This window comes from Paralichthys olivaceus, chromosome 23, assembly GCF_024713975.1.
Source record: "Paralichthys olivaceus isolate ysfri-2021 chromosome 23, ASM2471397v2, whole genome shotgun sequence".
Lineage (NCBI taxonomy): Eukaryota > Metazoa > Chordata > Actinopteri > Pleuronectiformes > Paralichthyidae > Paralichthys > Paralichthys olivaceus.
The window spans coordinates 17,263,777-17,289,437 of NC_091115.1; the positions used below are offsets into that span (position 1 = coordinate 17,263,777).

The 25,661-nt window shown below is 40.0% G+C and overlaps 1 protein-coding gene and 1 long non-coding RNA gene across 9 annotated transcripts in view; one reads left to right on the forward strand and one right to left on the reverse strand.

Moving 5' to 3' along the window:
- LOC109637510 (DENN/MADD domain containing 5B) overlaps positions 1-25,661 on the forward strand; it is a 58,647-nt gene that overhangs the window by 4,748 nt on the left and 28,238 nt on the right. For 2 of the 5 annotated variants that reach the window (XM_069519513.1, XM_020099915.2), the window contains exons 2-3: positions 15,335-15,394; positions 22,286-22,395. In XM_069519513.1, coding sequence (XP_069375614.1) covers positions 15,335-15,394; positions 22,286-22,395 — 170 coding nt within the window. Of the gene's footprint in view, positions 1-15,334; positions 15,395-21,829; positions 22,012-22,285; positions 22,396-25,661 lie in introns of those variants that run through there. The other 3 variants (XM_069519514.1, XM_069519515.1, XM_069519516.1) reach the window with 2 other exon arrangements.
- LOC109637513 (uncharacterized) lies at positions 5,565-7,622 on the reverse strand. Of its 4 annotated transcripts, XR_002203277.2 has the most exons (6): positions 7,393-7,622; positions 7,170-7,259; positions 6,986-7,091; positions 6,802-6,907; positions 6,661-6,716; positions 5,565-6,576 (listed from the first exon to the last, which is right to left on the reverse strand). It is a non-coding gene; the product is annotated as an uncharacterized lncRNA (long non-coding RNA). The 4 variants fall into 4 exon arrangements; XR_011240103.1 differs by having other exon boundaries at positions 5,565-6,907; XR_011240102.1 differs by having other exon boundaries at positions 6,661-7,091.

The window sequence follows — 25,661 nt, forward strand, 5'->3', positions numbered from 1 at the left end:
ATATCGACACTGATCATCACATAATGATCAATACTTTTCTCAATGAGTTAAATCTTTCTTCAGAGCAGTGCATTCATCAGCCATCCTGCTCGTTCTTTTCCTCTCTCTCTCTCTGTCTCTCTCACACACACAAACTCAGACTGGTTAAAAACAACAGACTTTGTAAACTCGGTCAATGCATGGAGCCGGAGGAGATGACGGCTCGACACGGTTGTCGCAGTGTTTTGTCGCAGTGCACTGCGCGAACGACAGAGACACAGAGAGGAGCAGTAAATTACTGACAGAGCCACTAAAATCAGTATAACATGTATGAAAAGACCCCAGGTGAACAGTATAGATGGACTTAGTGGAGCTGTGCATGGCTCCCTGGGTGTCTGCCCCAGACTTGGTGGCGCTGCGGCCGGGCTGTGAGCTTTCTCCAGGCTGTGGAGCTGTCAGTGGTCTCTGCGTCAGTAGCCAGGGACTGTTTATGTTGTCATATTGTCATCGCTATATTAAAAAACGTTATTGCATATCACATGTTGTCCTAACTGAATGGTTGTAGTGAGATGAATGTGTCGGATAAATGCAGGACATTCACCATCTGTCTTAATTTTCATTGATTGCTGAAATAAATGCCATAACATTATATATCAGACTTCCCAGGGACACACATTATCTACATGTCTGGAACAGCGTGTAGTGTAGTGTTATGTCAGGCAGGCCATAAACCTCCTTACATAACAGCAGTAACTAAGGCCTCTTATGTCAGATTAGAGGCTGCATGGCACTGACTACTGAAGCCCAGCTGACTACCACCATGCCCTCACCTCAGTGTTATAAAATGCTGGATACTCCGACACTGGATTATACCTCATAAACACATGCAGCCTGAGCATCATGCAGCTGAAATGCATTCATTCATGATTTATTTTCCGGCTCATCATAATCAACAGAGTTTTACAGATGTTGTAATGCAGGCTGCAGACTTAACGTTGTCTTCTCATACTGTGTATAAGCTCTATATACTATCTTGTCTCTTCTGGATTTGAAGTTTCACCTGAAGACTGATGACACGCCATGAATAGAGTCTGTTTCAACTCAAGTTGGTAGATAATGTCACCTCTTTTTATATCTGAGGTTGTATTTGATAAATGTTTGTGTGATGTTAGCGGAGCTTGCGCTTGTTTGAGGCAAGTTGTTCACTGTGAGAAACCATTCTTTATGTTCAGGACATCACTATTGTTCATGCAAACACTTGCCTGTTTGAATAATACGTCCTTAAGCCTGTATTAGCTGATTGTTTTAACTCATTTGGGACCATTGGAAATGAGCCAACACACTGACATTTAAAGTTTAAATTCACATCCAGCAGACACTGTCAAATTGCACTCACTCACACACTGCTAGCACAGCATGCATGAGTTGGTAGGTTAATTGGACTTTGAGTTCCAAATCATTCACTGACCTCTGGTCTTTGTGATAACGCTGGGTAAACAAGTGATGACTGCCATCAGCTAAACTACTCCATGTCAAATACTTCCCTACTATCTTTCCAAACTTTTGTTCATTGATTTACAATTATCTTCCGCTTGCCTTTGTTGTGGCCTCCGGTGTTGATGTCTTTCTTTCACTTTGTCTCCTTCCTTGTCTTCACCACGTCAGTAGGGCAGGGCGATAATTATTGCGATATAACCAAATTTTAGACATGTTCCATACAACATTCATAGAACTCATTCCATCCATGTTTTGACAGACAACACGAACAGCCAATGAGAATGAAAATTGCCACAATATCAACACTGATCATCACATAATGATCGATACTTTGATTTCCCTCTCGCTCTCTCGCTTCCTCTCTCTCCCCCTTACACACACACAGACATGTGTAAACTCAGTCTGGATTAAAACAGACAACACTTTAAACTAAATGTAATGTAGAGGTATGTGGAGCTGGAGGAGATGGCGGCCCGCTCCGTTTTGTTTGATGCAGCGCACAATGCAAATGACATCATGATCATATCGTAATCATGATATTTAACGTTATTGCATGTTGCATGTTATCATAATATTGTCAAGCCCTAGTATATACAATACAGTTGATTGAAAAGTAAGTGTAGAGGAGTAGAAGTATAAAGTAGCAGCAAATACACTACTCAAGTAAAGTAGAAGTACCTCTAAATTGCTAACCCTTTTACATTGGTTGCATTGGTGTGCCTAACTTTTTCATTTAGGTGCACTCAAAATGTTTCACACTGCAATAATACACTTATTATACCTTTTCTTGACAGTTTCCATATATATTGGTAATTTGTAAACAAGGGCTGGGTATAACCACTATTGTCCCAAATTGATTTGATTCCGATTCATAAGGTGTTGATTCAATTCAATTTCAGATTTGATTCAGTATCGATTCAGTTTAGGATATTTCGTTGCGCAATACCAATTTTGCTCTGATATGAAAGAAATTCTTAGGGAACCAAAGCTTTAAACTGTGCTAGGAAACCTCTAAATTATTAGGTAGGCCTGTCACAATCACACATTTTGATATTTTGTCCATTCAATTATTGCGGTAAATTATATCATTGTCATTGTGAAACCATTTTAAACATTTCAAATCAACCCTCTCAAAGAGCAGTGTACTTTATTCTAAAGAATATTCAGTTCGATGTTAGAATTGGAACTAAAAATATTAAATTATCTAAATAAATAATACATAAATAATATAAACCACACACAACCAAAACAATACATAAAACGGACTCTCTAGTTCTGTGAACAAAAATTGCCCTTTTATAAATATTTATAAACCATAATACCATAATAATATAAGAACAATAACACTACTAATAATAATGATAATAATTATTGTTGTTGATTAGTGTCCTCCAACTTGCTATATGCTTAGACTCTATAGTTAAAGTAGGCATTTTCAAGAAATCGATGGAACCACACTAACATAATACAGTTTTTGTTTTTTGTGCGAATTTATTCAATTATGAATAATTTACCTAGGAACCAATCCATCCTGACTCTGCTGTCTCACATTGATCTCTCTTTCTCTCTCTCTAGCTGACACCTAGATATGCACATGTATATATATATATTTATATAAATATATGTGTGGGTGTGTGTATTCAATTGTTGAATCATCTTGTTACCAAGAATGACATGTACTTAGACAACCTAGAGTGATATAGAAACTCCTTTCAAGTGAAAATGAAAGCTGCAATGTTGGTGCATGTGTGTGGCCTGTGGCTGATAATATAGGCTCATTTTTTTCTATTAATTTACCCTCCTTGCAAACCCCAAAATCTCAACGACACATTGGATCAAATTTAAAATGACTGAAATCAGCTATAGTCGACATCACTAGTTAGTCAGCTCTGATTTTGCGTTTGCGACTGAGCAAAGTCACAGTCATTCCTGTCCCAGACAAAATCCTCTGTGCTCCACAGATAACATCAGGTTATGTAATTCAGGCATTGATGTCCACTGTCAAGGCAGATTAGTGTAACTTGGCAGCTATTACTGAACCAGTGGCTTGGATTTTTTTTGTGCCCAGCAGACAGAAGGGTAAAATGTGACAGTAAAGGAGAAAAGAAAAATGTGAGCGAGTTGTCCTCCTCATTATAATTGCAGACATAACTATACAGTTTTACATAGTGACATAATATGCATTGAAAGCATTTAATTATTGATGCAACATAAAGGATTTCCAAGTTTTAAAGGATTGAACCCTCCTCTCATTTGCCTCACACTGCCATCACTGTCTCGCACACACGCACGCACGCACACACACACACACACACACACACACACACCTCTCAGAGCGAAGCGATTTCAGTGGTGTCTGGAAACCTTGAACCCCAGTGGCTGATTACCAAACCTCCAGGTTTGCTATAGCGGACACTATAGCAGCAGCAATACCAGAGAAGAAGTTATTCAAATCTCAGAACTGCAGAAGTTAGTCAACTATCAGAACAGCAGAAAGGAGGGATGACGAAAGGGTATCAAGACTACAACACACTCTCCAAAGCTGAGGCACTGGAGACTGCCAAACAAAGACTGACAGCTCTTAATACATGAGCTGGGCCCACAAAGGAGTTGGTAGTAACACCAGAGGAGCCAAGCACCACCTACTGGTCGACAGAGCAGTCACTCAGGACTGAAAGACCATTCAAACCAATCTGTGCACTGCCTGGCCCTACGTTTCATATATAAATAAATAATGGGAGAACACAGCAGGAAATCCTCCTTAGGATTGACCATGTACGAGTGGGTGTGTTGATGACGTTTCAAAACATGTAAGACACAAAAACAATAAAAGAAAACAATATTTTAGTATGAGAAAGAAGTGCTATAAACGTAGAAGACTTGAATGAGAATGTCAAAAGAGCTTTTGGTGATAAGGGCCGATGCTGGTGTCAACGTGCTGTTAACTTTGCTTGAATACTCCGGAGACTTCTGTAGTGTTTGTCTGAGCAATTTGGTTTATATTACATTTTTTATCTCTCTCTCTCTATATATATATGTAAAGCACTTTGAGCTGCATTTTCTGTAGAAAGGTGCTCTACAAATAGTTTTTTATTATGAGTTTTTCATAAATTTTGAAATCGCTGGAGTAAGACACTGTAATAGACGATATTAGATTAACAATAAGGGAAACATAATATCACTACTCACATGCTTTAGAGTGATTTAACAAATAGAAATATCAAACACTTGCCTGGCAGGCAGGCATTTCTGAGATACATATATGAAGTTTGAGTGGAGCTCCTCTCTGTCTTGCAGTGTCATGAGTTAAGAATGCTGGACTAGTTAGTGACTAAAGCTTAACTGAGACAAAAGAACTTATGGGACGCATTTTCCCTCTAAATCCCCAGTGCACAGACATCACAACAATGCGCTTTTATGCCATGATCTCCTATCTCATTGTGTCTATTGTTGATATCATCTAGCGTGGTGAGGGTTATCTTAGTTTCTGTCATCAGTTACTTCTCTAAAAAGCTCAGAAAAAGGTGTAGATCAATGGTCTGCAAATGGAAGCCTGTAGTGCTGATCTCCGTCATGGCAGTCATGGACGGTGCGCATGCGCGAAGCAGGCACAGCGGCGAAGGCACTCCATGCTGCCTGCATTGTTTACAACAGGGATCAGCTGATTGACCCTGAAGCTGGTGTTCCAGTTTAACTGGGGATCATGGCTTCTGGTGATTTGTTGTCTTTATTCCAGATGTTGCTGGTCGGTTGCAGACTCAGTCGCAGATTTGTCATTTTTCCCAAAGCGCCTGTGTGTGAAGTGCGGTGATACACTGAAGCTCCCGTGGAAATAAACATCAAACAAAAACCCATCACGAGTTAATACATGTCTGTCCGTGTCAACATCACTAAACAACAATATAAATCATATGGGTAAAACATAAATATAGTCCAAAAATCTTGGATGGGATTCGAAATGACGAGCTGAAGCACTTTGAGCTTCTGGACTGATGACGATCTCATTACACCACGGAGCTGCTGAGATGTTTGGTATACTTCTCCTGAATCAAGTGTTAAGGCTAAAGTTAAGGCTAAATGTGAGTAAAATCCCACCACGGGAGTAGATACGCTGTGCTCCACATAAAAACATCTCACGAAAAGGCGGCGACGCTGCCCACGCTGCATCACCTCTATGTTGTGATGACTGTGGAGCCTGTGAACCACTCACCACGTGTTATTGTTTCAGTGAATACGCCCAGGTTAACTTGTGACAGTCACATCTTAACTGTACACTTGGAATTATCGTTCATACATCACACATTTGGACACAGCTGCACCCGTGTGTTTACCACATGTACGGCATCACGAAAAACTGCTATATAGAAGCAAAAGCCACCAATATTGTGCGTGTTTACTATCAGTGCGCGTTTCGTGTGCTCAGTGATACCTTGGTTGGTGTGAAGCAAGAGTACAAACACAAGTAATTAGAGGCTTGTCAGAGATTTTCATCTGAAAATATGCAAGTGGCATTTTATTTAGTGTGTAGACACAACACAAATGCACACCTGCGCACTCATCTTCACTAACAGGATTGCAGGATTGTGTGCGTTTGTTGAACTGCATTGTTAGTTGCCTTCCTTTGTGAGATGTCAACTACATTTAACTTTAACTTAATAGACCCCATGATGTTTTTTCTTGATTCCAATGTCATTTCAAAGATTTTACCTGGTCTGAATGTGAAGGTATTTCTCTCTCTCTCTCTCTCTCTCTCTCTCTCAATAACTAAACAAAAAAGGTATAATAGGATTAAGGCACTTTTATTTTTTTGACGTTTATATAAATCAATCAAGCCACCGAACATCTCAGTGGCTCCGTGGTGTAATGAGATCGTCAGAGTGGTGTGGAGTGAATTTAGGTAAATCAAAGACCAGTCCAGCTGCCGCATTCTGGATGAGCTGCAGTGGTTGGATAGCCACTAGCAGGTAGACCAGCTAGGAGGGAGTTGCAGTACATTCTACATGTTTATTGGATGCACAGTGGGCAATAGAAGTCACCATCAACCGGTGGTTGCCGAACACAGCTGAAGTGAAACCAACTGTCACACAGTGTTCAAGCAATCTGGAAGTGGAGAAAATATTAACACGTATGGCAGTACCATAAGTAAGACATGCATCAACTGAAAGTGCTTAAAATCTGCCTTACCCATTGCACATCTGTGTCATACACCCCACACACTCGACATAGGCCGGACAAATCATCTGTTCATAAATCATAGTTATGTTATTTTCTGAAATAAATAGCTCTTGTTTTACAATAACTAATAAAAACAAATAAGACACCAACCTGTTCCTTAGATCAGCCGTTGACCTATCTGCATTTTTTAAGACAGGATAGTAGGCTTAATAAAAATGACGTCCAAGTCGTCTTCATTTAAAATCATGTCTGCTAACTGGAGTGGAAAACATGGATGCAGAAACGGTCCAACCATTTATTTTTGAAGTGATTGATTCAAAGCACATTCACTTACTTTACACACAATAACACCACATGATGTGGCATCCTCTTGATGAGCATGTGTAACAGTCTCACAAAACCAGTGGGAGCAGTTGATGCCTCGCTGCCTCATGAAAGCCCTGCGTAGCATAATAATAATGAATAAAACTTCATTCAAAAATCTGTGAAACCCCACCACACCACTGCCCCCCCTCTACCTGGTCACTGCACTGCATTTTTGTAATGCCTCCTTCTGTGCCCCAAAAGGATCCACATAAACAGAGCGCCTCTCTTTTGGGACAAATTACCTGGACAAATTAGAAAAGGCAGATGCAGAATAAATAAACATAGGACAAAGAAAAAAAACATAGGCCTACAAGTGAAGGTGCATGAATAAATAAATCCGCCCTAATATTCAGTGTAATCACATTTATCGCTTACCTTCCTCAGTCCTTGGATTTTTCCTTTTCAAATGTCACTCATCTGGAAAGAAGGTTTAGGGTCCATTTTAAGTATATCTAAATATTCATTATATCTATATAAAGTGACTGTACTACTAATTACTAGTCTATCCTATGTCTGTAATATTTCCCTGCTCTAAATACTACTATTAATTATCTATTGCTATTTATTTATTTATATATATCTCTCTCTGTCTGTCAGTCAGTCTGTCTGCTCGCTACAAATCAAGAGAGCAGAAAAGGCCACATATATATAGGTTTTGCCACCACCAGGTGTGAATGGTTAGAATACAACGACAATAGTAAGTGATCGGCAAACACAAGCCTGTCTGCAATCCTGTTAGTGAGGATGAGTGTGCAGGTGTGCATCTGTGTCATCAGAACGATCATCAGAACGTAGAGGTGATGCTGTCCCTCAGTTTGATCGGTGGCGTAGTCGGCAGCGTCACCGCCTTTTTGGGAGACATTTTTATGTGGAGCACAGCGTATCTACTCCCGTCGTGGGAGTAGACACTTTTATTTTTAATGTTTCCTGAAGCGTTTTAAATTGCCTGCAACACCATATTGTTCGTGAAACTACAAGATACAAAAGAATTATACTATTATTGTTATTATAATTTGCCTAGTATAGTTACACAGGGTACTTTATTTACTCCTTCGACTGACACAGCTCCAACAAAGCACGTAGTCACCTGAGAGAAGAGAACAAATACACAACACGTTGTTCGACAGTGAAGACGCTTAGTTTGTTTTCCAGATTTGCCAGATGTGTCATATTGACAACACACTCGACACAGTTCAGACAGATCATCTGTTGATTACACACAGATAAACGCCACTTGCAATACAGAAACTATGAAAAACAAACACACCTGTTTTCTGACAAGCGTTTGGGTTGTTTTCATTCTCCGAGGACTGAACCTCATCGTGGAGAACATCGAGCATATCTTTTAAAATCACGTCTGCTGACTTTAACCAGCAGGGAGAGTTGGAGGACACATGAAGCTAAACACATCCCACAAAAGCACTATGATCAAGTTAACTCACAAAGACACTGCGTGAGCTTCCACCTTCTTGATGTGAGGGATGTTTTCATGTGACACGTGTTTGGTGTGCGCATTGTAATGATCACCACAAAGGCACTTTGTGTGACGCTGGCCACGCGTGTGTATTCTCCATAACTCCCTGTGTCTCCTATGAACGATGGTCATCAGTTTGTGAAGCCTGTGAATAAAGATGCAGCGTTTATTCTGTGTTCGGACTATCGCCAGATGAAATGGGTGTTTCCTCAAACCACATCTGGTGTGATACACCTGACAGAGTAAAAAACGCTTGATTCAGGAGAAGCACACAAAACATCTCAGTGGCTCCATGGTGTAATGACATCGTCATCAGTCCGGAAGCTCAAACTGCTTCAGCTCGTCATTTTGAATCCCGTCCAAGATTTTTGGACTATATTTATTTTTTACCCATATGATTTATATTGTTGTTTAATGTGAGGTTGACACGGACAGACATGTATTAACTCGTGATGGGTTTTTGTTTGATGTTTATTTCATTGAGAGCTTCAGTGTATCACCGCACCTCACACACAGGCGCTTTGGGAAAAATGATGAATCTGCGACCGAGTCTGCAACTGACCAGCAACATCTGGAATAAAGACAACAAATCACATGTTAAACTGGAACGCCGGCTTCCACACAGTGCGCGCAGACAGAGACAGTGTCCGGAGCGCTAAATGCAAAGTAGGGGGGCTTGCTGTTCTTGTGAATAGCCGGTGGTGTAACTCAGCGCACATCACGGTGAAGGACCGCATCTGCAGCCGGGATGCTGAACTGTTTGCTGACGGACTCCATCCATATTATCTGCCGAGGGAGTTTTCTCACATTATCATGGTGGCAGTTTATGTTCCCCCCTCTGCTAACCCAAGCACTACCTGTGCAACAGTTCATTCTGCAATAGCTGCAGACTCAACACCCAAGTGCATTCATTGTTATCTCGGGTGACTTCAACTATTTCAACCAGGACTCTATACTCCCCACTTTCACCCAATTTGTGAGCTGTCCCACCAGAGAGGGAAGAACAATAGACCTGCTGTATGCTAATGTGAAGGAGGCATACAGCTCTTCCCCCCTCCCCCCACTGGGCAGGTCAGATCACAGCGGTGATGGAGAGGAACATTTTGTCTAAAGTAAGGACAATATTGGACTTTCCTTCACATCCTCTCGATAATGTCTTGATTAGCTTCTGCAGCTCGTTCAGTGACAGACCCATCCACCCACGCTGCTCGACAGAACGACACAGGAAATCATTCCTACCTGTTGATGTTAAATTGTATCATGACAACTGGTAAATAAGCTTAAACATGTATACTGTGTGTACTTATCTTACATATCATGTTGATCTATGTTGCAGATGTATTTTTATTTATTTGCTTAGCCCTTACTTTTACTGCTATACCTGCCTTTTCATCGCTTGCACAGGAGCTCTGTGACCTCTGGGGATTAATCAAGTATTTCTGATTCTGATTCTCAACTAGGGCTGCACCATATTAGGAAAACATGCGACATTCAATATTGCAAAATAGGCTTCTGTAGTTTGGTCACTTGTGAAGACCATCATCATTTCCCCCTGAACTCCTACATTGAACAGAGCATACAATAGTGGGCGCGGAGAAATGCGCTGAGAAATGCACTGTGAACAGCCAGGCAGCTGCTCGCAAGAGAATTGGCGCTGTCTGTGTGCTGTTATATTCCCCTCAGGTTCTGGGATCATAAATAAGCTTCACATTTCTTTTATGTAATCATCCGCTCATAGTTATGAATTTGACTTGGGACAAACGTGATCACTACAAGTTTCCACAGTAGAATCCAGTCGGAGGAGGCAGAGTGAAATCTCTCTTTTCTCTCTTTATTCTCTTCTTCTGGCAACAGTTCACTGGTGGAAAAAACCCTTCAATTATCTGAATGTCTTTAATTAATTAATTAATTATTAGGGCAGCAGGGCTCCATCTGTCAAAATATATTGACATGCAGAGCGTGAATGTGTGGCGCATGGAAACACTTTCCATCTATCACGCATGTCGATATCGCAATGACGATAGATTTTTGATAAACGGTGCAGCCCTAGCAATAACATTCATACAACATTCAGCTTGGGTCTGCAGATTGTGTAGTTGGTTTAACTGACATGAAATTTATTGAAAAAATAACACCAGTTAAGTTAATCAATAAAACATGTATCTAACCACAGATTTGAACAGTAACAAAGTAAATTCACTTTCCTTTTATGAAAAGCATTGACTACAAAATTGCTGCACATAACCAGAATCCGGTTGATTGTAGAGACATTGCTTCACTGCAGATTAAACCCATTTTCTTAAACTTTAGTCGTAGTATTTTGTAGGTTTATTTGAGGAGGGGTACTAATGCCATTGGAGTATTCTGAAATAAGCTATGTCATATACTTCCACCAGGGTCGTTACGTTTCACTTTATTAGCCTGTCTATCTGTTAGTCAACTGGATGTATTAACATGAAACTGGTGCGGCTCTGGATCAAGGGGCAGATTCCAGAACTGTTGGGCCTTGGTGGAGGTATGCGCCCTCTGAGTGCCCTTTGAGTTATTAGAATAAAGTCAGGTTCATTCAGTTTTATTGTAGCCCATTTGACATGGTGTTATATGCTACTATTATTTTTACAAAAACAATATTACATTAATTATATAAAACTTAATAAAAATGTACCATAACCAAAATAATAAGGATAAACATGATCATTTTAGTCACTATAACTGTGATACAACATGACACACCCTTTCATCTCGGGAAGGTTGTCAGTATTGCCAATTATTGAATAAAGATCTCATGTCACATAGATTTTGTTAGCCCTATTTTTGATGCTACGTAAACCTAGACACATCTTATCTGTGGATCTGTTTGTTTCTGACTGCACAGTGGACTACAGTCTGTCACAAATTGTAGGTGCATTTTGTAAATTAATATCTTGAAATAGCCAATAATTATGTTCTGGTCTGCCATCTACTGCTTAAGCAAAATACCGGCCCCGTGACCAAAATTACTTGTCGACCCTTGGATTAGATAAACAGCATCTGACAATCTGTTGATATACCATGTGCCTGAATGAAAATGAGTTGGCCACCGTTATTACCATCTGCCCCAGCCTTTTTCTCCCTCTCCTTCCTTCTCCCCCCTTTTCCCTCCTCCTTTATCCTTCTCCCTCCTTCATCCTTTCTCTTCTGCCCTCTTGAATAAAGCAGTGATTGACAACGTGATACAATTATGTCATCACCACAGTGGCACCCTGTGTCTGGTAGATAGAGAGCAAATAGGGCCAACAGAGCCACACACACACGCCTTTCTAATTCTGACTTGGTCTGGCTGCAGCACTGATCCCTATGACTGATCCACATCATCTGAGGATAATTCATCATTTTTAAGAGATTAGAAGGTGTTAAAACCACATCTCCACTATCCAACTTAATTGTCCTCTTGCCAAGGAATGGAATGCTGCTCTCTCCCAGCCAGTGCCAGGTATTGGCAGAAGAGTTCAGCACAGCAGGCACTGGCTCCATTTAAAGAGAATGAGAAGTCTGAGTGTGTGTTTTGTGCATGTAGGAGCTGTTTAGGTACCTCCTCTGTGTGTATGTGGCCCAGAGTATGTGGCTCAGAACCAATACCAAGAGATGACCTGGGTAAATGGTGTGTCTGGTCGCCCCAGCAACAGGGAGTTAGTGTTCACTGAATCTGGGTCTCCTACTGTATATCAGAGGAAATGTAAGGGGGGTTTGGAGTTCAACATCCCTTCAATCTCAAAAAGGACACTTTCCTCTATAACTGTAACCTGCAGAGAAACTTAAGAGAACTGGATCAGGACTTTCTCTGCAGTTTGCTTTCCACGCATGCAGAATGCATTGGGAGGTTCCGTTGCAGATTTCATGTGTTATTTCACATCGATCCCAGCATTGGCTCTTGTCTGTGTCTTCTACATCTATAGCACTCCTTTTTCATCCCAAGAGTTTTTTTTTCTTCATATTTGTGTCTGTCGCATGTTAGGAGTGTCATCACCAGGGATGTTGTGAATAACAGATTTTACTATATCCGCAGTTTGAACTAACTATGGTGTCCTGCCTCTCTTGAGTCACATAATTTCTGTGTGAGCCGCGCAGTGAAATCTCTCATGAGTCACATTTCGTGAGTGCGAGCCACTGAAATGTTAGTTAAGAAGATGCAACTGAAGTAACTTATTTCCACCAACGCTGGACAACCAACTCCATCAAAGGAGTTCTCAGCGAGAGGAGAAATCCTTTACTTTTTGTATCTTACCAGCTCCTGCAGCTGACACACACACACACACACACACACACACAAACAGAACAACTTCCGTCGGTGACCCTTCACAATAAGTCCCATACAGATAACCTGCTTATGATGACAGGAAACACAAATTCACTGACTAACCTTTCATTATAAGGCAAAGAAATAAAATTGCTTACATAGATTACTTTTAAATAGCCAAACATTACACTTTAAAAACTGACTGGATAATGTTGATGATAATAATAAATATTTTAGTTTATTAGCTATATTATTAGCAATATATTGTTTGTTGTGTGCAGGCAACATACAGATGCCAAAGTAAGCTTAACAGTAATGCTGGCCAGGTGTTTATCAACACTTACATTACTGTACTGTTTAAAAATTATATAATCTTGTTTGTTTGTTTTTATTAATGATAATAAATGATCTGATTTATATTGTTCATGAATGTTTGGAGTATTCAGTTATTTATTAGACTCAGTTGAAGACACATTTCCTTAAGATTTGTCTGAATAGTCTATATTTCTGAGGAAGGGTTTGTTGGCGTTAAAATATGGAAAAATCCCAAACTGCCCATTTCACTCAAATAAAGCCTGTGCTAAAGCCCATTTTTCATATTACACTTTGATGTAAGTGTGGTTATTTAGTGTTGAAGTGCTGAATGTGTGACTCAATTTACAGAACTGCTGCCATGTAATGCATCCCCAGCTATTTCAGCATTATTGACTTCACATTGGCAGTGCAGATCTTTGTGGGATTTGCATCCCTTTCTTTTATCAGACGAGATGAGTGTTGCACAAAACAACCCAATGTTTTAGTTGGTGACAGTCTGTCACTTGAATTAGCTGTGTGTCGCAACTCAACTGCTAAGTCAAATGCCTTTGGACTTCTGTCGGAAAGCAGTCTCTATGCACCTGTTGCAATATTTGCTGACAGAACCTTCCACACAACTCATGCTTCTAGTAGCTCTGCAAAGTCCTGGCACTCACTGGTCATGCAGAATTCTTTACAGTGCCATGGTGGTAAATGTATCAGTCACAGCATCTCTACATGAAAGTGAAGCATTTGCAGGCGAGACCCTGTAATGGACTTAATCTCCCAAGAGACAGAGGTGGACTGGTTCCATTGGCATGAACCATTGGTTGTTATCAGCACCAATCAGCAGCACAGGGCTGACTTGCTCCAAGTTCTGTAGTGGCAGGCCTTGAAAATGGTGGTACTTCTGCTTTAAGATGTTGAGTTGGTGTGTATGCTTTGCCAAATCCCAGCATTGAAGGTACCCTAGACCTGGTAGCTTTTCTGTGTTGGGTTTGGAGGAGAGAGCTTAAAGGATATGGCTGCCTCCATGAAGAACATGAAGATCTTGTCTCACTGTTCAGAGGGGCAAGTCCTCTGGTTGTCCTTGTTGCTGATCTGCTGTATGGAGGATAGTACGTGCTGTACCTTCATCCAGGTAGTTGCATAATTCGGTGGTATGATCCCTGTTACGTAAGAGGACCTAGTAAACTTTCAGGAAATTTTACTGCTCACTTGCTTACTTTCTTTGTCCTTTGACACTTCCCTTCACGCTGTATAGGGAAGTGCTCATCAGAAATTGAACTCTAACCAGTGTGAAAGGTCCAGTCATGTGGGCATTGGGATGTGATGCGGGTGGATGAAGCAGCAAAAACTGGATCTCACGTCGTGGGATAGCCTTCCTTGCAGCCTGAAGGAAAAGTTGTGTTGATATCATAGGCTATTGAAGCACCGCAAGACTGGTTTTTATAATGAAAATAGTAATAGTAGTTGTATCAGTGATACTAATAATGTTGAGAGTGAAGTTATCTGGATAATACGGTGCTATGGGCTCTTTAATACATGAATGGGCTTAATCATTAAGGGCTTTGTATGTGAGGAACAGGATTTTGACATCTTTGCTGAATCTTACAGGGATCCAATGCAGAGAAATCAATTAGATTTTGATTTGATTTGACTTCTTCTAGTTCATGTCAGCACTTGTGCTGCAGAATTTTGGATTAACAGCAGGTTTTTCACAGACTTACTGGAACATCAAGATAAAAAAATAATGACAATAATTAAGTCAGGAGGTAACAGACGCATATTTGAGAGTTAAAGCAGAAATACACATGCATCAGCAATGCCCACTGTCTCATTCATAGTTTGTTGTATCAGATCTGTGGTCTAACTATGCCTTTGTTGGTTTGCTGGAACTGGAAATGTTTGTTGCTTTATGTATGCTCCTGCTTAATTTGACTCCAAAGAGCTGCTCAATACCATTAACCCCAAGCTACATATTAAAAAATGTGTCTAACATACTGCATATGTCTGCATTTTTAAAATTTGGTCAAATTTGCCAAAAGCTGTAAGGCCTTTTTGAGAATGCTCATACTTCCATTTGAGCCCCATTTGTGTTATGTTTGAAATACAGTGCTGTGCTCTGTTGTGCTATCAGTAGTATGTGTACTGTTTAATCTCTGCTCAATTTCATGCATTTTTTGTGCGCTTCTCTGTGTGCCATTGTTTTGACATTACACTGTTTCTTTGTTTTTTTGCTCCATGTTTTTCTGCATGTGGCTCGTCCTCAGCTTTGTACCAATGGCTTGAAGCAGACCGCCAAGGCAGGGATCAAGATACAGCAGCCACAGGTAAATGATCCCTCATAACAGAGCGCCTCACCATACTGTCTGCATGCATGTCTGCTTTTATTGTTAGCTTGTCCCTTTTCAAGATACATCTTATAAGCCAGTCTAATAGAATTTCAGCATTATCATAGTATTTCCACAATGCATTGTGGGGAAAATGAATCATATTTCCACATCACTTCAGACATATTTTACACATGTAAAGGTTGAGTGTGTAAGATTTAGGTGAAAGGGATCTATTAGCAGAAATTGAATATAAAATAATCTTAGTTATGTTTTTAATAGTGTGTTTCATCTAAATTGTACGAAGATCCATCCTGCCCACTAGGACACATCCTCACGGGTTGTAAAAAAAAAAAGTCTCTCCCGAGGTAGGTATAGGTGGAGACACATCCAGGTACTCAATTGCCTGACTTGATACTCTGGTCCACCACCCTGCGCGACATCTACTTTGTAGAATTAAAAGTACCCTGGGAGGATAATGTTGATGAATCGAATGAGAGGAAAAGGCTGCGGTATGCAGACATGGAATTCGAGGCAGACCAAAGAGGCTGAAAAGTAATAGTTTGCCCTGTGGAAGTTGGCTGCAAGGGTTTTCTCTCAACATCCATTAGGTTGCTCAAAGATCTGGGGATCCATTGACAAGCCTTGCGCCAGACCATAAAAGAAATATCCCACACTGCAGAATGCGGCAGCCACTGGCTCTGAAAGAGGGTCTCTTTTGTTTAAAAGGCCGAAACACATGATGAAGCTAAGGTAAACAACTGAAGAGGCTAAGTTACAGAACTGAAGATATGACCTTAACATCTGCTGGTGGTCACTAACATCTGCTAACATCAACTGGTGGTATTAATTAATGTAGTAGAATGTACAAGGTATATTCTCCAGCTTGTCATATGTTTGAAATGGGAAAGCACTTATTTTAGAAAGGCATAGAGGTAATGATGTCTGATCTACTGAGCGGGCCACATGGCTCTCATATTACTGCCATACAAGCCAGTAGCCAGTCAGATTTACCTTTAGCCTCAGCGTACCCTCAGGTTTGGCCTGTATCACTGATTACAAGGTCAAAACACTTAATGTGGCTAAGGTGCACAACTGAAGTTCAGTCAGACAACTCGCGTTCAACTGTTTATTGTAGCATTAGAACATAGTTTGTGTTTGGTGTCTAGGCTCCGACTCAATCACTCCCCCGATATTATTACACAGATATGGTGGGAGTGACAAGCAAATACTTGTAATCCCCCCCCAGAGGCTATAGGTGGTTGCTGGGGTGGTGGAGGGGCTAAATAGGCTGCTAATTGGAGCAGCGCAGCTCGAGTTGGCTGCCTGAACTAGCTCGCAGGGTTCACTCCATTTATGTCCCTAACATAACATAACATCTGCTAAAATCTACTGGTAGTTGTTCACCTAAATTGTGCAGGAGACCTTAAAACATGCTAGGGATATTCAACTCATTCAAATCTTGTCCTATATTCAAAATGTGAATCAATTTCACCTGTTTTGGTGCAAATGAAACAGGTGCAATAGAGAGACAAAAGTAAGACAACCCCGAAAAAGGGAATGGTTTGCATGTGGTGGCTACAGATAATGGCTCTCTCCTTATCCTATCTCCTGAGTTATTCTTCTGTAGTTTTGTGTTCTGCCAGTGTCCTTGTCACTACTGGTAGCATAGGGCATAAATCCAATTAAGCACTTTTGGAATATTATGTATTCGTGTATCTGATGCCAACAAATACCACCACAGACTATCCAGGGGCTCACTGATGCCCTGTTCCAGGTCTGGGCATAATATAGATATATTACTAATAAAATTGATGGTAATATTTTCATTATTTATTGAACACAACTTGTAACGTAATGTGCAGACGTCAATATCAGAAGAGGGACAAAATCAGGGATGCATGATATAGATTTTTCCGGCAGATGCATAACCAATAATTACATGCTTCACATGGCCGATAACGATAATAATTTCACGTTTCTTAAAAAGAAGTTCATAGCCTGTTTATGCACACCTGAGGGTAAAAGTGTAAAATATAATAAGCAATATTCCATTTTTAACACAACAAAAACACTTCCGAGTCAGTTTAGTGTGTTTGTTTAATTTTTGTGTGAAGTACATCAGATAACTTCAACCAACTTTAGGTGGAGGAGGAAAATTTCTCCTTCAAAAGAATTTAAATAAAATATTTTGACATCTCAAATAGACATCTCAATGTATTAAAATATTAATTCAGATAAAATAATGTGCAATTAAAAATAAAGCCTGTTATAGAACTGAAAGGCTAGGAATATAATGTTCAATAAAGAAAAGAAAGAAGGTTGAGGATAGCTGATATACTTTTAGTGCATGAGAGTAAGGAAGGTTTCTCTATACTTTGGCCTTCATGTAACATAAGTCGAAAAACAAATGTTTGGCATTAAAATTCAAAATTAATTAAATGCACTGATAATATCTCTTTCAATTAGTTGAAACAAAATATAAAGTGTTGTTTGTGTTTCCTGTCATAAGCAGTGTGGTTCTGTTGTGGAGAGAGAGGAGTTAACGAGTAAAGAAGAAATAAACGGATATCTTTCATGTCCTTCTTCTAGTAATGCCTCACATTATAAATCAAGTAAACACTCTGCTACAAAATCCTCATCCAGCCACAGAGCCGTCTCTTGGAAACATTATATATTTGTTACAAATTGCAATTCTCTCAGAAAGTGTGAAAAACGTCCACACTTCTACTTAGCAGTCTGCTTCAGGCAGGCCTGCTTGGATGTCGAAAGAGCTTGGGTAGGGAGAATGTCTCCCTGGCTGGGTGAGCAGGATAGGTACACCCCTCCTACAGGAGAAGTGATTAGAAGAGTGAGTGAGCAGAGGGGGAACTGTGGTTTTATTGGCCTGGTAATCTCATGGGTCTTGAGGCACAGTGATCATTTGTAGCTGGTAGTTGTTTGCAGGGGCAGGTTTCACACCTAATTGAGAAGATGAAGGACCCTTGGAGAGTTCTTGAACAAAGTCTTTGTCTTCAGAACAAAGGAGACATGTGGTCTCAGGCTTTGGCTACACATGTAGGCCCAACTATTGTTCACAGATACAAAGTCCCAACAGAATTAAAGCTGGAAAACTGAACAAGGAAACCTCTCACAATCAATTTTGATTGATATAACTTTTCCTCGATAGAAATTTAGGTGTGTCAATATAACGCCGATAGAATTCATACCATCCATGTTTTGAGTAATAGAATGAGAATAGCACAGTGCCGAAACAAATCATGTGGCTGGAATAGAGTTATACCCACATAGAGTTAGGTTGACGCACACAGCACAGAGTGGAGGAGGAGCAGATCACATGCCAATGTTTGGGCTGTTGCATAAAAGTTAACACTGCATAGATGCAGTGATGAAACATTATCATGTTTTCAGCTACGTTCATTATTTCAGCTGATTTTCACCGCTACTTCAGGACAGACGCTCATCGAAGGTCCTCTCTGGGTTAGAGTCTCATGTCGGAGCTTCTTCCTCACTCCCCCTCTTATGATCCAACATCATCGATTAATAACTATTTTGGAATATAGGACTAGATGGTGAATATCCCATTTGATTATCAGTTTGTGTGTGAAGAGGGACAGCGACGAGCACGCACACGCACACACACGCACACACAAAGACACTCCTGCAGACAGATGTTCCCCACGCAGATTATGACGTAACGCTGTGTTTTAACTTCATTGTTGCAGAAGAAGCAATGTCCCGTTTATCCAGGAAAAAAAATATGAATACAGCAGGTTTTTATAAAGATTTTATTAAGATAAGATAAAACCTTATTGATCCACACTGAGGAAATTCACTTGTTACAGTAGCAGGCACGTCCGAATGACGTAGGCAAAAGAATAAAAATCAAAACTAACTTCGCCTCTCATTTCTGCTTCACTGTCTGTTAAGCTGTTTTTAAACATGACCTGTGGGTAAAGTCCTGAGAAATGGCTACGGACCAAGGTTTTCTTCACAGACACGATCGCAGCAGCAACAAATCCTCCCATTATTCAGGTGAGAGGTGCTGCTGGTTGCAGCAGGCAAGGACAGGAAGTGACATGTGGTGATAGGAGTGACATGTGATAGAAGTGACATGTGGTGATAGGAGGCAGACACTGGTGTGTGTGTTGAGAAGAAAATTATGTGACCTCCATGGCTGAATTGATAGCCATGGAGGTCACATGATTTTCTTCTCAACACACACACCAGTGTCTGCCTCCTATCACCACAAACCCATCTTCATTGGTGATTGTGAACTCTGCCTTGCTCCCAGACTCAGGAGGAGAGGAGAGGAGAAAATACATATAGACTGACGAGCTAAACTTTAGGCGCACTGGTGCATCCTAGGAAAAATGTTTGATCACATGTGTGACCAAAATGGTGCTAATCGTCCATTAACATAGTCCTCTTGCAGTTCCAGTGAATCCATCATGTACCAGTGTTTGTATCTTTACAGCAATCTGAAAGATTACTTAAGATTAAATCACAAAGAAAATTCATGGCAAACGGTGATATCCTAACCTGCAACAGGATATCATTTGGAAATGTGCATTTGACAGATGAACATAAGTAAGGAACAATTATTGTATTAATCAATTGATTACTTAAAATGGTTGAATTTATTCAAACACTGTGAAAACTAAATTGTAGCCTACTTGCACAGTGTTATTAAAGATATTGTAAAAATGATTAATTGCTCCGGCAATTTTAACTGCTATTAATTTGCTTTAAATTGGCCTATATCTTTTACAATTTAAGGATGCTTATGGAACAGTTGTGTCGCACAACAACAAATACACTGCTGGTTTAATGTTATAAAGTCGATCAATTCAGCACCTTCCATCTACATCTCTGTTATGGAAGTTTTCTGAAAGCTGGTGAAAGGAGAACTCGGGCAGCAGCTGATGCCTTATGCAGAAGATTTTAATGTAGACTTGATGCATCAAGGAGACCAGAAGGTGCAACAATATACAAACGCTAACAGACATGAGCAATTGTCTGAAGATGTCTCTCACAGCATCCCCATATATCTTCCTCTACTTGTGTCACCCATTATAACAGCACATCAATGAATGGCTGAATTGCTGTAACATGTAGGTGTTCACATCCTGTTGGATAGTTAAAGTACCAGAGTGTAAGATTTAGGTGAAAAGGATCTATTGAACATAAAATAATCCTAGTGATGTTGTTTACTAGTGTGTTTCATCTAAATTGTTGTTCTGTTTAACCTTGAATGGGCTTTTTATATTAAAATACTTTATATTTATATTTACATCAGGAGGGGGTCTTCGCTATGGGGGCCGCCATGTTTTTTTACAGAAGCCCAAACTGGACAAACTAAAACCTTTTGAGTAAGAAAACTGAAGTTTACCACAGGTTCTCTCTCATGTTTGGAAGGGGAGGGTGAGGTGAGGGGTTTTCAGCTGCAACATGCAACTTCACCTAAATGTCACTTAATTCTACAGACTGAATCTTTAAGTCTCAATATGCATTCCTAAATGTGTCGTTATGTCTTGCCACTTGTCAAACACACAAAAGAGTTGAAGTTGGTGAGAGTTGAAGTTGGTGCCTCTCTGTCAGGGGCATCTTAATTAGATACGAGAGTCTCTATGTGTAGACACAACAATGTTCTGTTGGTTGGTCCTTTATCTATAATCTGACCTTGTTTACTGCTTAGAGAGGAATTAGCCAGGCACTCTTCTCTTAATGGTGTACAGATATAATGTAATATACACTATATATACATAATATATAGTGGCTTTTTCAGTAATGTGTGAGGATGGTCAAAACATTTTCAACAGACTACACTACAAGTGCACACATTCTCCTGTCAAGTTTGTTTTTATAGAACCCATTTTTTCCGTGGAAAGTAGAATATGCATCACTCAGACCCTGTTTTTTGTGTGCACGCAACAGTTAAAAATAAGGCCCCTGGTCACTTAAAAGTAATAAAATGTTCGATCAGCAATGAGATTAAATAGCCCACAGAGAGTAACACAAAGCTGCAGATTTAACCCGTTTCTCAGGAGACATTTCATCACGGATAAGACGTGAGCCTATAATCCAGCAAGTTTTCAACCCGCTGATGTGCCCTTGAGCTACATCAGTTCCCTTTCATCTTAATGGTATTTAGTTGAATGTCAAAGCGGGCAAGCAACAACAATGAATTACATCATTTTTCATTTGTCTTTAAATGGTGGTTTCACCCAGTTACCTCAAGTGATCTCTCACATGTTCAGATATTTGCTTCGAGATTCTGCTGATAAATAGAATTTTTGTTTTAGCCACTCATCAAAGCTAATGCCTGGATCAGACAGAGTATACGCTTTGTACCCCACAGCACCATGCTTTGATTTTTCCCTTCTGATCATCAAAGGAACTACATAAATCCTGAGGAATATAAATCATCAATGACAAAAGCAGATATATCAACAGAGACTGCAGTAGCAATCACTATAGATAGTTGGCTAGTAAATGTCAAATCTTTATTCAGCTTATTATTGGTATCATATAAAGTTTGACGACAGATTTTACTGAGTGAATGTTGAAGAAGACAGTTAACTATGTCTCTTCTACTGCAACTTGTTAAACCTGAGGTAGAGCATTCAAAACAATTATGTATTATACCACCAACTGTGCTTGTGTATTTCATAAGAATTATGTTAACAGATATTGAGCAATTGTTGTACTGCTATTGAAGAGGCCACAGTGCCAGATGAGCTTAGTAAATTGAATGCTTGCTTTGAAGAGTCAGCTGGAAAGTGCACTCTGCCTCCAGAGGACATGACAGCCTGTACTGTTATGTCTCTCTTCTGTAGATTCTCTTCTTAAGCTTTGACATGATTCTTCTTTGTTTTCTTTTCACTCCAGGTGAAAACTTTGAGCAAAGTCCCCTGAAGAGGAAATTCAAGTCCAAAGTTCTGGCCCACTACCCTGAGAATATCGAGTGGAACCCATTCGACCAGGATGCTGTCAACATGGTAGGTGGCTGCAGTAGTGTAACAGCACGAGTGTTGCTTGGACCTTTGGTAATGCTCTAGGTCAGTGGTCACCCTTCGTTCGTGATCTACTGGTTGATCTAAAACCTTCATTGTCGATCCTTGAACTCTCCAGATTCACAGTCTGCAGTTGGTTGTCTGTTGTTCACACCCGCTGTGTGTCTACTGGAGGCAAAGCTGCTGGTTTATCTCCTGCATTTCCTTCAATACATGTCAGATTATGCACTAATCTAAATGTCAGGACTCTATGGTATGAAGACATGCATCTTTCAGTCTGTTGATAACAATCAAAACCCTGTTACAACAAATAAATGTATTCAGAAAGTGAAATGCTGGAGTGCTTTTACTTTGAAACAGATTCGGGAAGTATTGTAAATACATTGTGACATAGACAGAATAAACAGAGAAAATGATCTTTCACCTGAGTTTTAATGTTGATCTGTTAACACTTTCTGTAGGCGTTTCAAAATAAAAGCACTTCAGCGTTTCTGTTGACGTTATACATTTTTTTGTTTAAAAAGGGTGTTTTATTGTGAAATGTTTGCAGGAGCAGAAGATGCACGGCTTCATACTGTGTAGTACTGGTATTTATGTGAGTACACAGGACTACTTTTATACAAGGAAATAGTCATATTTATTCCCATATTCAAGTCAAAGCTTACAGTATATGTTAAAACATTGTGCTGCGGCTCCTCTGCAGAACATATTGTTGAACTGAAGCTAAATAGTGTGCATTGAACAGATGCTATAAATATGAATTGACATTAATGTGAATGTAGTGCATTGAATAGATAAAGTTGCATAACTGCCTTTCTTTGTGTTTATTTACGCTCGTTCACTGAGCCTTTAACAGAAATTGCAAAAAATTATATATATGACCCTCCCAAGTGGGTTTTTTAGAAGATATTAGGGTGGTAGATCTCAGCTTACATTTGGAATTAAAAACTGATCTTGGGCTGGACAAGATTGGTGACGACTGCTCTAGATTATGGTAATGCATAATTCTGAATTATTCCTTGTCATTAGTGAGCCCTTCTAAAACATACCTATAATATACCCTCTTTTTTAATGTTAGTGGCCTGCATGTTGTGTGTAGATCTTTTTTATACAATGTACCTGATTTTTGCTAAGTAAAGTTAGAAACTTCTGCTCATCCTACCTGGTTCATCTGTGTATTAGGGGGGTATTCAGCCCCACTGATAACTGTTAGGAGGAGAGTCACACAGAGAGAAAGTGACAGAACTGCCACACCACCACAAAATGTTACGTTCTGGGTGATTAGAGTTGATCATTTGAATTTATATTTGTTCTTCTAATTTAGATTAATGAAAGATGTGGTGAGCAATAGTTATCCGGTTGTGTTGGGAGACCTGGAGTGGCAAATGAATGCGATGAAGATTTTATAATCAATCAAAATTAATAAAATTAAACAGAATCACTGTTCATGTGTTCGGTTAACTTCCCAAACTTAAGTTTAAATTATTTACAGAACAGTTCATACATAAGCAATCGACACAATCTTTGGACCCAAGTTCACAACTTTTCAAAATAAAATTGACTCTCTGGCTCTTTTGACAAAAATTTCTCATGATTAAATATTAAACATTTAGTGCAGGATATTTCTTTCCTGCTTGGTTAAATGGGTTGTATAATCTTGATTAATGCCACGATTTTCGCTGACCCATCCAGCTAAGTATAAATGTTGTGTGTTATAAACAGTGACATGTAAGTCTGATGTAGATGTATTTTGAGTCAAATATTCCTTATTCTATCCACAAATGAAAATTGCATATTCTTGCATTTTGCAAGTAGGCTATGGGTCAATAGTTGCTTTTATAAACTGTCACTTGGAATAGGACATTTTCAACAGATCATCTAGGCCAGTGTGTGCTACCATTATAAAATAGGGTTACGGTTTTGTCTTTATGACCACTCAAAGCTCTGTACAATAACTGCCATTCACACACATTCATTTAGTGCATCTACAGTACATGCAGTTCTTTCTCTATCATTCTTCTTTATCTCTATCACTCATACACTGCAGGCACAGCCGTGAAGAGCAATCTGGGGTTCAGTATTTTGCCTAAGGACACATTTTTTCTTTTGCTGCCTTTATTTTTAATCTCAGTTTACAAAAAGTACAGATTTAGTGAGTAAACTTTTGGTCAGAACATCGATGTGACATAATTTGACTGCTTCATCAATATTAAACTAATCAGGCAGAGTTCTATAATTATTACTATGTTGGTCCTTTTCTCAACATCACCTCTCTTATCACTCATTCACAGTTTTTCTGATAGTTTCTTCATCCATCAGTGGAAGTGGAGGACCTCCTTGCCTACCAGCCAGTTCTGTGCCAAGCATTCAACCGAGGCTGTGATGTGATTAGCCAGCCAGCTCTGGTGCCACTTATAGAAGCGTTTGTGCTGACTTATTCCAACTCTTTGCTGCAACTTCTTGGCTTTGACCTGTGCTTTTCTGCAGTACATGTACCTCTCGAAGTTCATGACAAACACTATGTTGTGAGTGTTAAAAGCAGTCCATACTCCTGGCATTTCTGTGTACCACTGGCTGTGCCACTCTGTCTTGCAGAGCATCGCTTCCACTTGCTGTTTGCTCGACAGGCACTATACATCTAATGGGTCATCTACCTGGGCCCTCTCAGGTTTTTGGATATCACCTTGAAGCAGTTTACCTCATTCATGACTCTCTCAGCTCTCCATTGGTATATAGTCTCCCCAAGTAGCTCTGGCACACTGTGAAGAGAGGTTCACCCCTTCTGCCCCCTGTCACCAGGTGCTGCAGCTGCCAAATTATGCTGTAGATGACCTTGTCAATGGTGAGGCCGATGTTGGCATGGATAATGAAGATGTATTTGTACTGTTGAGTCCAGGTTTGCATCCAGCAGACTGCCCACCATATCCAGGAAGGAGTAATACTCCAATTCCACCTCACTGGTCTGTGCAGCACCATGGCAAAGTCACATGCTTTTTGACTACCTGTGGCTAGCGTTGCCCCTGATGGATTTTTAGAATTGATTTTTAGAATGACCATTTACACCTTGCACCTCCTTTCTCTCCTCCATCCTCACGCTAAACCTGCTTGTCTGTCCATTCTTCAGTATCACTGAGCTCACTGTGGCAAGAGTAAAACAGGTCCTGGACTAAGTTCTGGATGCGCTTGATATGGTCCTTGTTGTCTTTCTAGATGGTGTGCCACCATCTGACGAGTTTGATGATGAGTGACGC